The 12,451-nt window shown below is 48.8% G+C and overlaps 2 protein-coding genes across 7 annotated transcripts in view; both read left to right on the plus strand.

Moving 5' to 3' along the window:
• The window catches only part of LOC143208196 (uncharacterized), a 377,481-nt gene that overhangs the window by 265,195 nt on the left and 99,835 nt on the right, over positions 1-12,451 (plus strand). For all 5 annotated transcript variants that reach the window (XM_076422373.1, XM_076422370.1, XM_076422371.1 and 2 more), the window contains one exon: positions 3,680-3,700. In XM_076422373.1, the coding sequence (XP_076278488.1) occupies positions 3,680-3,700 (21 nt within the window). The remainder of the gene's footprint in view (positions 1-3,679; positions 3,701-12,451) is intronic.
• LOC143208188 (homeobox protein abdominal-A homolog) overlaps positions 5,676-12,451 on the plus strand; it is a 73,678-nt gene continuing 66,902 nt past the window's right edge. The window contains exon 1 of one of the 2 annotated variants that reach the window (XM_076422345.1): positions 5,676-8,221. In XM_076422345.1, coding sequence (XP_076278460.1) covers positions 7,468-8,221 — 754 coding nt within the window. In that variant the 5' untranslated portion in view covers positions 5,676-7,467. The remainder of the gene's footprint in view (positions 8,222-12,451) is intronic. The other variant, XM_076422346.1, reaches the window with a different exon arrangement.

The following is a 12,451-nucleotide window of genomic DNA, read 5'->3' on the forward strand; positions in this document are numbered from 1 at the left end:
CCACGCTTTATCGCCGAAAAACGAGAGATTCCCGGTTACACAGACGAATTCCCGGCGCATCTGCGACCGAGTAAATCGCCCTCGTAAAACGTGTCAACACGGAGCACGCCCCTTCGCTGTTAATTCTTTTAAGGGCGCTTACGCCCGACCGTAACAAGGAAGCCATTAATACGCTCTCAAAGTAACCGGTCGATTGTAAAACGAGAGCGACGCTATAAATTATCGGCGCAAAAGCGCCGCGTGCCGTGCCCGCAATCAAATAGTATACATTTTATTCCTTGAACACCGCGGGCCTCTCTTTATGCCCCTCAAACGCCTCTGAAAAACTTTGGCCGCGAATTCTTACACTGTCGCGAATTTCGCGATTAAACCGAAGCCGACCTAAAGGTACAAATTATTTAAAATAAATAGTTTCAGCGTAGATAGAATTTTCTCTCTCTCGAGACATTAGGATTGGAAATTGTAAATGTAAAAATTTTGCATCCAATATCAATTTGTTGGTGTTTTATTATTTTCTGAACTTTCATCTTGTTCAATTGCACCGTTACTTGCTCGAATTGCCCACTAAATTCGTATTGTGAGCGTGCTAATAAAAAATGAATAAACTTTTGCGGACCCAGCCACCATTTACATTTTTCAATTTGAGATTTCAGCAAAAAATCGTTGTTGGTAAAATACCCACCGCGAATTCCCTCGCTAGGTAAACAGGATCCGCGTTCGCTAGACAAGGCTGGATCGGTAAAACAGATCCGGGGAAAACGGACCGTGACCTTGATCCGTAATCAGTCGTTACGCGCATTGCTTTTTAATTGTGCGTATAATTACCGGGTACGTATACGACAGTTAAACGGCGTGTAAGCTGTATATTACGATTAGATATGCCCGGCGAAAAGTGACGCGTAACGACTATTTTGCATAATGCTTGTAAAGGAAAAAGAGAAAAAAAAGGGATCTCCGGATGGCCATTATCATTTAATGGATTACATTAATGTATATCCGGCAGACACGGGTTTTACTTCGTCCGTTTCCATCGTTCGAAATAATTTCAATGGTGGTTACCGTTCCGTTCCGATTGATTTGCAATTCCGCGAGTGAACGTAAGATGTAAACAGCCTAATTACCCGGTTTACGGTGCTCGTTAATCAAAGCCTCGGAAACCGGCAGACACGCCTGACGTATTAGCCTCGCTCGCTTATCAGCGGACACGAGTTGTAAACGGTGTAATAGGGAGCTGAGGTGTTAACAGGTTCGGCGACTACTAAATTCGATTTTCTCAGTTGCGAAAGAGGTTTGAAAGGTTTGGGAGACACTTTGGGGGACCTCAGGAAGCAATTCCATCCCTGTGAAATTTATATAAATTAGTTAATTGATCTTCCAGGGCGATTTACGGTGCGTAGATTCTCTCCTCATTAACATCTCATGAGTAGACGTACTTGTGCTTCACAAAATTTTCTAAAAGCACTGGAATAATAAGTTTGATAGAATTTAACTACTTATTGTTCAATTACTCCTGCAATGTAGTCGTGAAATTCGCCAAACAGGATGCCGGTACAGAACGGGTTTCACCGAATTCTCGTGTTCCTCTCGAAGATGGCGCGCCAGGTGCCTCTGTCCTGATCCTGCCAGGGCGTCACCCCGACTCACCCCCTAGCCGGGGTGATCCTCGTAGGACCACCGCCCAATTTCTCCTTCCCCTCTGCCCCTCATCCCACCGGGTGAGAAAACATAGCGAGAGAAGGGAACCTTGACTCCGTAGAATTCCAAACGACACGGTTTGAGGGTTCCAGAGGAACCAGACCACCTCTTTATCCTGCTTACATCTCTTCCCGCAGACCAACGTATATACCAACGGACCTCTCTTGGTCTCTTCGAAAGGCAACCTCTGTCTTTATCCGTCTGGGCCGCGGCTGTCCGTGCCACGGTCGCAATTTACACCCCGTGGTGCTCAAACAAGACAGGTACTACACACACCTCTCTCTCTCTCTTTCTATGCGTGAGGACACACGCGTGCGAACGATCCTCGGACGATCCTCGGACGATCCTCGCGCGATCGTTCATTTAATTGGACCGGTCCCGAAGCGTTGACGAAACCTTTGTCCGATCGGCCGCTTACGTAATTATGGGATCGGCTTGGATCGGTGACCGTACATCACCGGATCCCAGAGTTTATTAGAGGATCCCGTCCCGCGGACGATTCAAGATCCTTTCGGGATCTGATATGGAGGGGAGCCGATGCCACGGTAGTCCTCTCTAATTGCTGATACCATTAATCTAAGCGACCCGCGTCGTAAATACTTGTTACCCACGTCTTCCACCCTCGGGAAGCTATGCGGTACACAAAAAGATGGCCGGCTTTTTACCTCTCTCCACGTGCTCCTCGGGATACCAAATCATCCGTTTTCTTTTTTATTTTATCCACATCCGTGGGAGGACGTGTTTCCATTTTCATTGTCGTGGTAATCTTTAGTGGACTGTGCATCTTTAATTATCTGTCTTTCTCCAACGATTTTAATAGATAGAGAAGAGTATGAAATGTCATTTTCGTAAAATCCGCAGGCGATTCTAAAAATCAACGGAAACGGTAAGTGTGCTATCACCTCGTCGCAGACGGTCTTTACCAAACATTGCCAAATAGAATGGCCAAGTCGATATCTTTTTAAGCGTCGAAACGTACAGCCGACTTTCTCCCCAGCCGCAAGATAATAAAGGGGGTGCCGTGTCCCGTCAAAACATCGTACACACACTGTTCTCAGCCTCTTATCTTCCCGCTGCGAGCTGATCAGTCTGTAGATGAAACGTTCTCGCATCCCCCGCGTGTATAAAAAAGAAAAGGGGTACAACGGTTCGTTGTTGTTTCGGTCGTTTTCTGTATCGTTCCATCTATCGAACCCGGGTCCCAGGGCCCGGCAACAAAGGCGAACACGGCATTTCTCCGTCTTTTGTGCTCGGCCTCCGGTTTCTCTCGACCATGTTGGGAATCGTCCGATGGAACAGGCGGTGTCTCAGAGGATCGAACCGCTAGTCTCTCTTTCTCTCGAGTACGCTGCAAGGGGTGTGGACATTCATCTCCATAGATTAGGTCGCTTAGGCAGTGCATAACGGCCCTGTGCCGACGTACAGCCCATTTTAGAGATACCTGAGTGGGCCACGCCTGCGAACAGACTTCCCCAACCCCCACTGTCCCCTTTACTAATTTATCCGGCATTCGGGACAAGGAATTATAGGATCTCGAAGTGATCGTTTCCAATTGTCAAGGTAAATCATCCGATCGAGACGCTCCTGCGAATTCCTCTGGAGGCTGGGACTTGAAATTAACCCCTAGTTTACTGGCGAGAGATCAATTGATTGGAAGATCCTCGCGATCTCTTGGGGGAAGGGGAAAAGGGGATTTCTGTGAACTCAGAAGGAATGGTACAGGTACAAGTTATGGGTGGAAAACTTATGTATTTAGTTACTGTCAACAGTTTATTTATTCTGTAATGTAATCGCGTGCAGTTTGGATAATGGACGTACTAATTTTAAATTGATAAGAGAAAACTGGTTGGACAGTCATACTATTTAGTGAAAATCGTGGGGAAGTTCGTTAAATCGACACGGATTAGGTTTAATTACCGTCATTGTGCATCCACCCGTTTATTGGAACCCGTAAATCACCGTATGAATTTTATTTCTGTTCCAGGTGGGGAGGGAGTCGTCCGAGGTGAGTACGTGACCACGAACCTAACAGCGCTTACTATACACAGGTGTATCCTCGATTTAATTGCCTGCTGCATTCGTCGGGCACAGGGACGAATAAATCAGGAAATTAATCAGGCAGAGTCCTCCATTTCCGATCGTTAAAGTCGCTCTTTAAGATTCGCGAGAAGCAAGAATTATTGTGAAACCGTCTTCACAACCCGGCCGTTAGAACTGGCCAGGTTATACACACGATCCCCTACTGCCATAACCCGCGAAGTCACATACCAGTTCTACCAGTTTGTGACAAATTCTAAAGAACAAAAAAAATCTACTGGGTTGAACAAGAAGTTGAACGTCTCGGGGAAAACGAGCTTTATCGAACGTGCTTAAAATAAATTCTGGATAAACACAAGGTACTACGAGTACTGATCAATTAATGTAACTGCATTTGATACTGTAATATACGTACAAATAAATGAATTGATTTCATTATTTCCTACTGCGAACACAACTTTGTGTATCGCAACACAAGGTCGAACGTAGGATTGCCAGATCTTCTATATTCGATATGAGTCTTCTATAATTTTCAAAAATCCTTGTTTGAATAAAAAAGTTTAAAATGTGCTGTGTACCTCTTTTACTTGAACTGCAATATTTTGAGCCTATCTCATATATACATAATTGCAGTTTTCACTACTTCTTCTATATTTGGATAAAACATTTCTGGCAACCCTAGTCGAATGTGTTGGGCACCTTCGCCAACGGACCAGCCACAAATCGACAAATCAAAAACAGTATTTCGTTGGTTGCCTATGAAAAAGCGCTCGGTTATTCCTGAAAGACCAACAAAGAGTGCCATAGGGTAGGCAAATCGCGAAGGGTGGTCACGAATCAATTCGCAACTATCTCCTCCTCTCGTGTGAGCGTGTATACCGTGCAGTGGATCGTCGGGAATCCCGCGTCCGAGACTTTTTCCCGCCCCTGCACATTTCCACCCTCGTGTGCAGCAGCAGCAGCAGGATGCACGGTGCCCCTCCTCGTCGCGTATCCCCTCGCAGCCCGTTTAATCCGTCCCCTTCTTCGTGTACCCGCTGGTGTGCCACCACTCTGAGAACGCAGAGGAATGCTACTCGAACCGGGACCGGCGTTCAGTGGTTTCCACGAGTCGAGCAGACGACGCTCCTACGAAAACGCGGCCCGGCATTGTCGCAAATCGAAAATCGTCGAATTCAGATCATTCGCGCGAAAAGAGAAACCCGTTTTCGCACGCGGAGAGGAGTTTTCTCTCTCTGGTGAAAAGCGCCCCCTGTATCGGGATCGACCGGAAAAGTGGAGGAGAGAGAAGAGGTGACCTAGAGGGGGGTGATGATGGTGGTGGTGTGGTGCACACCTTCCGTTAATTGATTCCACCGTCGGGTGTCCGAGGTGGTCCCGCGTGGAACAAGAACACACAGGCGAGAGGCCGGTTTTCGAGAACGAGGAGGATGCAGTTCTCGGACGAGTTCCGGGGGAGCGGGATCGAAGGGCGGAGTTAGATAAAAGAAGCGTTCGGCGCGGAACAAAAGCGTCGAGAGACAATAAAGGGAGAGGAGATAAGAGAGGCGAACGGTGGAGCCGCGTAGACGACGGGTCCGGGGGTGGGAGCGGAGGGGACCAAGAGGAGAACGTGAGGAGGAGAGAGGAGAGGTAGGGGGCAACGAGGAGAGAACTCTCGGAGAGAGAGAGAGAGAGAGCCGGCGAGAAAGAAAGAGAGAGTGAACGCGGCAAAAATTTCGTGGCGAGGCTGGTAGAGGCGAAACGGAGGCCGTCGCGTCGGGCGGGCACAATCCCGGAGAGAAGGTAAATCGGAAGTTACGGTGCGATTAGAAAGATCGATACGGAATTGCGAACCGGGGGAATTGCGGGCGGCGCGTTTGCGAGAGACGGGCTCAGCTCTCTCTCTCTCTCTCTCTCTCCCTCCGTCCCTCTCTCTCCTCGCTAGCAGACAAAGAAGAACACGAGAGCCGCGGACACACAAAAGGGGTGAAGGGAAAAAGCCGGTGGAACGCGTGCTGTCGAGAAAAACCGCTGGTGAAGCGAGTCTCGAGGAAGAGACCGGAGAGCTCGAGAGCCCCGCGATGTCGAAAGAGAACCGAGAGCCGAAGAGACGGAGATCTTGAAAAAGCGAGACAAGAACTGCGGGAAAGAGGAAGAGAGAAAGAAAGAAGTAACAGTGGTGCGAGAGGCTTCGAAGGCTGAAGAGAGCAGCAGTGTGTGCAGGGAACAAGGCAACGTGGCGAGCAGGACTGCACCGGGCAAGAGAGAACGCAGAGTGGATCGGAGCAGAAGCGAAGAGAGCAACGCGAGGAGAACGTGTGCAGCGGTAGAGCGAGTGAGCGGGAAAGAGGCGCCTGCAACTCGCGGCGGAGGAAGCGAGAAAGAGAAACGGAGAGGAAAGAGATAAAAGAAGAGGAGAGCGAGAGAGAGGGTCGGCCGCTCCGGTTGTGGGGACAGAGTCGGTGGAAGAGCGAGAGAAAGAGACGGGGGAGAGAGAGAGACCATTCATCTTGGCGCGCCTAGCCGGGCTGCGATTGGTCCGACTCGGTTAAGCGAGCGACGGGATTGGACGGCTCTGTTTACCAGCTGGTACCCCGGCGCGGTCGAGGATCGTGGAAAGAGAGGGGCGAACAGAACGGAGAGACAAGCGGCGCCATTATTGTAAGGGGTTACATTTAGCTGGCCGTGGGTTGTAGTACGCGGCGTTCGGGATAGGGGGCTATAGTACCTTCATGCATGGCCCATAAAGGATTCGTCGACTATCCGAGAAGTACGCAAGAAACGGCTTCTAACACCTGACAGGGGCCACGCTCTTCTCTTCTCTTCTCTTCTCTCTCCGCGTGCCGTGGTCGCGTCGCCTCGTCTCGTCCGCCGTTGTCGCAGCCCAATTTTCCGACGCTGGGACCGCCACGGACTTGGATCAGCTGGCTTGGGCCTGGGCCTGGGTCCCGAGATCATCCGAGACATCCGTCGCAACCGCGATCGGAGCCGACGAGAGTACCCGCCGCTGGTTTATCGTCCGGTTGTCCGCGCGAAGGAATCGGCTCCGATTACCATAAAGGAATCGTAACCCCGGAAACCAACGGGAACATCCTCGGACCTTGGACCACGTACGGAGGACCGAAGATGATCCGTGCCCACCGGGGACAGAGATAGAAACGCCGAGGAAGCAAGACGAAGAGAGTTGAAGAAGAAGTAGTACAGATCGTTTCGCCGGTGTGCCGTCGCGAGTTCGCCGTGGACACGCGCGATCGTCCACCCGTCTGCGAGACGGCTAGCTCGTGCCAGCTATCGGTTCTCCTGTGATAATGTGTACAAGTTGCGTAAGTGGCAATCAAAGTGGGGGTTGAAGCTGAATGACACAGAAGGGACAGTCGAGAGTCAGCTGGAGATCGGAGCGGTAGGAAGCGAGAGTGAACATTGAACGAATCGGAGCGACGGGTGACACAATCATTGGGTATACACATCCTCTGTACACTTAGGGTCTAGCCGACGCGTCCGTTCTCCAAGTGCGCGCGCGAGACTTGTTGATAGATCGGACCACCGAATTCCTGGATAATAGGAGGTGTAATCAAAGGGAGGAAAAGAGAGAGAGAGAGAGAGAGAGAGAGAGGGGGATAGTGTGTGTGGAAGATGAGGCAGCAACCGGTAGCAGGCTCGCCAGCGGCGCTTAGGTATCGGTGTTGAGACACTGTGCCCGGGCCCCGCCGGGTGTGTCCGCTAGGACCGGACCGGCCAGCAGGTGCAGCCGATATGAGTTCGAAATTCATAATCGATAGTATGCTACCGAAGTACCATCAGCAGTTTCATCATCAGCAGTTGTTCTCGAGCGCGAACCCCGGCACGATCCAGGCGTGCACCAGCAGCCCGGCTACCGCCAGTCTAGAGTCGAGTTTATCCGCGGCTGCAGTTGCGGCCGCGGCGGTGAATTACGCGCAACAACACAACTCGCCGAGCCCGACTGGGTCGAGCCCCCAGCACTCCGGCAGCTCCGCGTCAACGTCACCGGCGGCACGCACCACCTCCAGCATGTACCCGTACGTGTCGGCGGCTGCGGCGCATCATCATCATCAGCAGCAGCAGGCGGTCGCGGCTGCGGCCTTCGGCGCCACGTCCAGCATGGTGCCGGGCTTCGGCTCCTCCGCGGCGTCGAGCGCCGCGTTGGCCGCGGCCGCGGCCGTTGACGCGGCCACCGCTGGCGACAAGTCCTGCAGATACACCGCCAGCCTCACCGGCAATGTCGCACCCTCGTCCGCCGATCCCATGGTCAACTACACCCTCGGACACCACCATCAAAACGGCGCCACGCCGGGCAGCCTCGTGTCCTCGGCTTCCGCGTCCTCCGCGGTCTCCGCGGCTTCCGCATCGATGGCCGCCGCAGCGCAGTTCTATCACCAGGCTGCAGCCGCGTCCGCCGTCGTCGATCCGCTGACCTCCTGCCAACAACCCACCACCGGGCAACCCGGCATCTCGGACATACCCCGGTACCCCTGGATGTCTATCACCGGTAAGTCCTTCTTCGTTTTAGTCTTTGCTCGCTCGCTTGCCGATCAACTCGCTCTTAATCCAACCCTTCTTTCCTCTGTCGTCCAAGTATTCTTCAGAGAGAGCTGGGACGTCCCAAACGTCGTCGAAGCATCCTTGGGAGCTTGAGAGTTGACACATCCTTTCATCTGTCTGCCATCCCGCTAAAGATCACACAAATTTCAACCGTTAGAATAAAGGGACGTCCAATTCTCGTCTGGTGATCGACAAATGAATATTGGCCAATTGCTGGCCGATGTAATGCCCATTCTCGACTTTGTTGTTATTCTTTTCACCATGAATCTGTCACGTATAGCTTCTAGCAGTTTCCACTAGATCACACTCCAGGAAACAGGCGTTATAACAAATAGTAATTAGCCAACATTCATTTGTCAGCCGGACAATGTGAAAACGCTCTTGCAATGTTGATTTTGTAGAGGAGGTCTACACCCATTCTGTTCCCATCGGGTATGTGTTTATCATTACAATCTTCATCTTCATCTCCGTATGTCTTTCGGCACGCAAAGTTGAACATCCTTGCAGAAACTCTCGAACCTAAAGACCGAATGATAAACCATCGTCGGTAACCTTTATAAAACCAACATGCAACTGCTGTATCAACAGTTCCTCGAACCGGAACGGACATAAGCCAGAACCCGCTTCTCCATAACTGTTGCAACATCGTTACCACTGTTCCAAACTGTTCACATATTCGTATAACAATCGGGAACAACTATTTCTGCATACGATTCAACCTTTCATCAGATTGTTCTGGCGAGAACTATCTTTCCGGAGCGAGATCCATGAATCCCTAGATCGAGGTAACTAGAACAGTCTCCCAAAGACACAGTTCTGAACGATCACAACAATCTCAACTATGCACCTCGACTGTCCCACCTAGCAAGCATGATTCCATTCTTCCGACAACAAACTACCATTTCAGAGCAAGATCAATGAATTTCTAGATCAAGGTAGACATCCCCGACATCCCCGACTTCCTAATCCAGTAAGCATGATTCCAGCTTGCAGAGGCAACTCGCCCAAAAGAGATCCTCCTCGATCTCTCCGTCCCGTCGCTTTCGTTCTCGGCCTCGCGTGGTCCCCGAGCAACCTAACTTTTCACCGATCAAGTAGAGTGGAATTCCGATGGCATTAAACTCGCCGCGAGTGTCGTTTAATAGCAAGCTCTCCCGTGGAACGTTGGGGTCGGGCATTAAACCGCGTGTATCGCGATTACAATTGCTGTTAAACGGTCCGCTTGCGTTTCCGCTTTCCGCGCGCAAGATGCGCCACGGCTGATAAGCGTGGTGATGGATCGCGCCGTGATACGCAGCAGGTCGTGTCATTTTAATTTGGCATACATAACCGAACACCGACTGAATTAGTCTCGTCGAAACCCAGCGACTCGAACATCGCAAGTCTTCGTTGTCCGTCGGACGCGAGACGTCAGAGCTTCGGGACGCAAGCTCGACTGTTTTGAACCTTTCGTTACAAGCTAACATATACAATAACAATCTAATTGCATTGAAATCATTGTACCTTGACTTTGGAAGAATATAAATTATTTTCCGCCGTTGTTGTATTTTGAAGACACCGAATTAATTAGGGGTAATTAACAATACAGTGTCCAATTGTCGCATGAGAGTCGCTGACAAATAATTCGTCGTTCCAGCGCAATTGTCCGCCAATGAATTAACGCGCCGATGAATTGCGGTTTTATCCCCGTACGGATTTATTATCGTCGCAGTTTGATCACCATCCCAGCCCTTATTTACACGCGGATTCCCTTCGGCGGGCTCCTCCACGCGTCGCAAAGCAGATTAACCGGGACTCCATCGGTTTACGACGGTCCGACCGAGAAAAACGTGGAAATATTCCGCGGCTAAGCAGCTGGGGACATTTGGATGGCCACGGTGGATCGAAACTGACCTACGACACACGTGTTTATGGTTATTCTTTCGTCCGGGGGGTGGGGGCGGCCGCTGGAGAGGGAGAAACAGATTCCGCTCCGAAATCACGGAACATTGTCGAAAACGATTCCCCCGAAGCGATTTCTCTTCTGTTTCGTATACGAACGTTTTGCCAGTTAATTATAGCCGGGCAGCAGTTAACAATAAATTACCAGTCCCGCGGATGAACGAGCGCGCGGATCGGTTCGTTTGCTAGATTCATTAAAGAGTTCCACGCGGCGCGTTGTCCGTTATCGACGAGCGGTTTCTAGTCGGCCGGTTAATCGCGCCGGTTTAATTAATATCGGCGTCATTAATCACGAGAAAAGTCACGGCGCTGAAATTGCGAAGCGAGAAGACGGCCCGCGATTATTCGCCTTGATAGTTCCCCTTCAAAGTTAATCAGTCCGGTATTAATTCCGGCCGACGGCCGGTACCTCGATAGATAGCGCCGATCGCTAGGGCGTCCATCAGCGAAAACGTCCGCGGGTTTATTTGCAATGATTCGTTGTAAACATCCGTCGCGCGCCCGCCATTCGAAAATAAACGCTTCTCGCGTGGCACAGTCGATCGTAAAGTAACCGGCCATCTTAGGGACTCCATCGCTCCGATTGGAATCCGCTGAACTTGTCTCTGACCAAATGGTCCGTTTCGCCATTCTTTAGTTTAAAATTATTCGAACTATACCCCGGTCACTCAATGGTTCGATTTATTTTTTTATTCAAGCGTTGTATGGTTAAAATTACACGAGATCTGAAGGAACGTGTGGAATATATGTTTGAGATCAAATATTAATGGTATCCCTTTATTTCTGCCAATGGTGAAATAGTTGAATTAGTTTATAACCGTCGTTACAAGTGTAAAAAGGGTTAGACTCGTTTATTCATTCAAGCACGTAAAAATCGCACGAAACCTAAATAAATTCAGTCGTGTCATTTTTCAAATACCTGCCAGACGCTTTTACTGTTAAATGCCACGAGATATTGCCACGGCAAGTTATAAATTCTTCGAACACCGTGCAACGTGTTATGATATTAAATAATGATATGCTTCAAATGTGTCACACTGTATAACAGTGTGGCAGCGAACGTGTTAATGAATGCAAAATTTTGACGGGTCATTGTTTACACACAGCGAGATTTTAATAGTAAACCAACCACCGCTAGCCAAATCATCATGTTTGTTTAGTTTAGTTTACAGTCATTATAGATCTGCAACCATGACCGCATACATCTGTGGTTGTCAGGGAAAACGACACATGTCACAATTTCAAAGAATTTGTGTTTATGCATTAATTGAACTTTATAGTATAGGATTTACGTATTTACCAGGAAAATAAATTGGAAAGGCCCAAAAGAATAATGCAATTTAACAGATGTCCTATGTCAAAGCATTAGCGATCAAAACTTTAAACGGCAATACTCGAAAGTGAAAGTATGGGACATGCGGCGTTCTTCCTGACAAGCATAGACATTTCTTTATTCGACTACATGTTACCACAGGGTGTGGCCGGAGGGATGGTACAACCTAGCAGGGGGTGATCTACATGTAAAAATAAGTCGGAAAAAAGGAGTAACATTTTTTTGTTTGACGCTTCGTTTTCGGGAGAATCGAGTTTGAAAATACAGCGAATACACGTGCTACATATGGCATAGGAATCGTCTGACGCGTCTGACCCTGATCAACCAATTCTACTTTGTGCATATATTTTGTAAGGCCGCGATTACAGTGGCTCCGATGTCCGACGATTCGGCCGTCGCACAGAGGTCTACATATTTGACCAGAAAAAGTGGAAAAAACTATTTTACCGTTATTTATAGGCTCAAGGTTATAATATTATATATCGTTGGATCCGTCTTAAGATCAGCTACAACATTATGAAACCCAAAATACATTTTAGCATTTCAAAAATCAAATTTACCTCAATTTTTTGCAAGGAAAATTTTTGTTCAACTTTCATATATTGAAATTTGTAGACGTCTGAATACTGTTCCTCTTTTGTTCGAAACATTTTTTCCTCAGATTATCGAGAACCCATGAAAAAGCGTGGTGATAGTGGAATATTTTAACTGTCACTTTCAAGCCTTATAACTTGACAAATATTTAAGGGAAAAATATTTTATTGTAGTGTTTTGGAAAGCTCTCAAAACAAGCTACAAGAATATGCAATAAAAAATATGGAGTTCTATTTAAGAAATTGAAGATATCCTCACGTGATGTTCAAACGACTATCCAAGGTCAAATCAATGACACCATTTTATGTC

Source organism: Lasioglossum baleicum, chromosome 4, assembly GCF_051020765.1.
Source record: "Lasioglossum baleicum chromosome 4, iyLasBale1, whole genome shotgun sequence".
NCBI lineage: Eukaryota > Metazoa > Arthropoda > Insecta > Hymenoptera > Halictidae > Lasioglossum > Lasioglossum baleicum.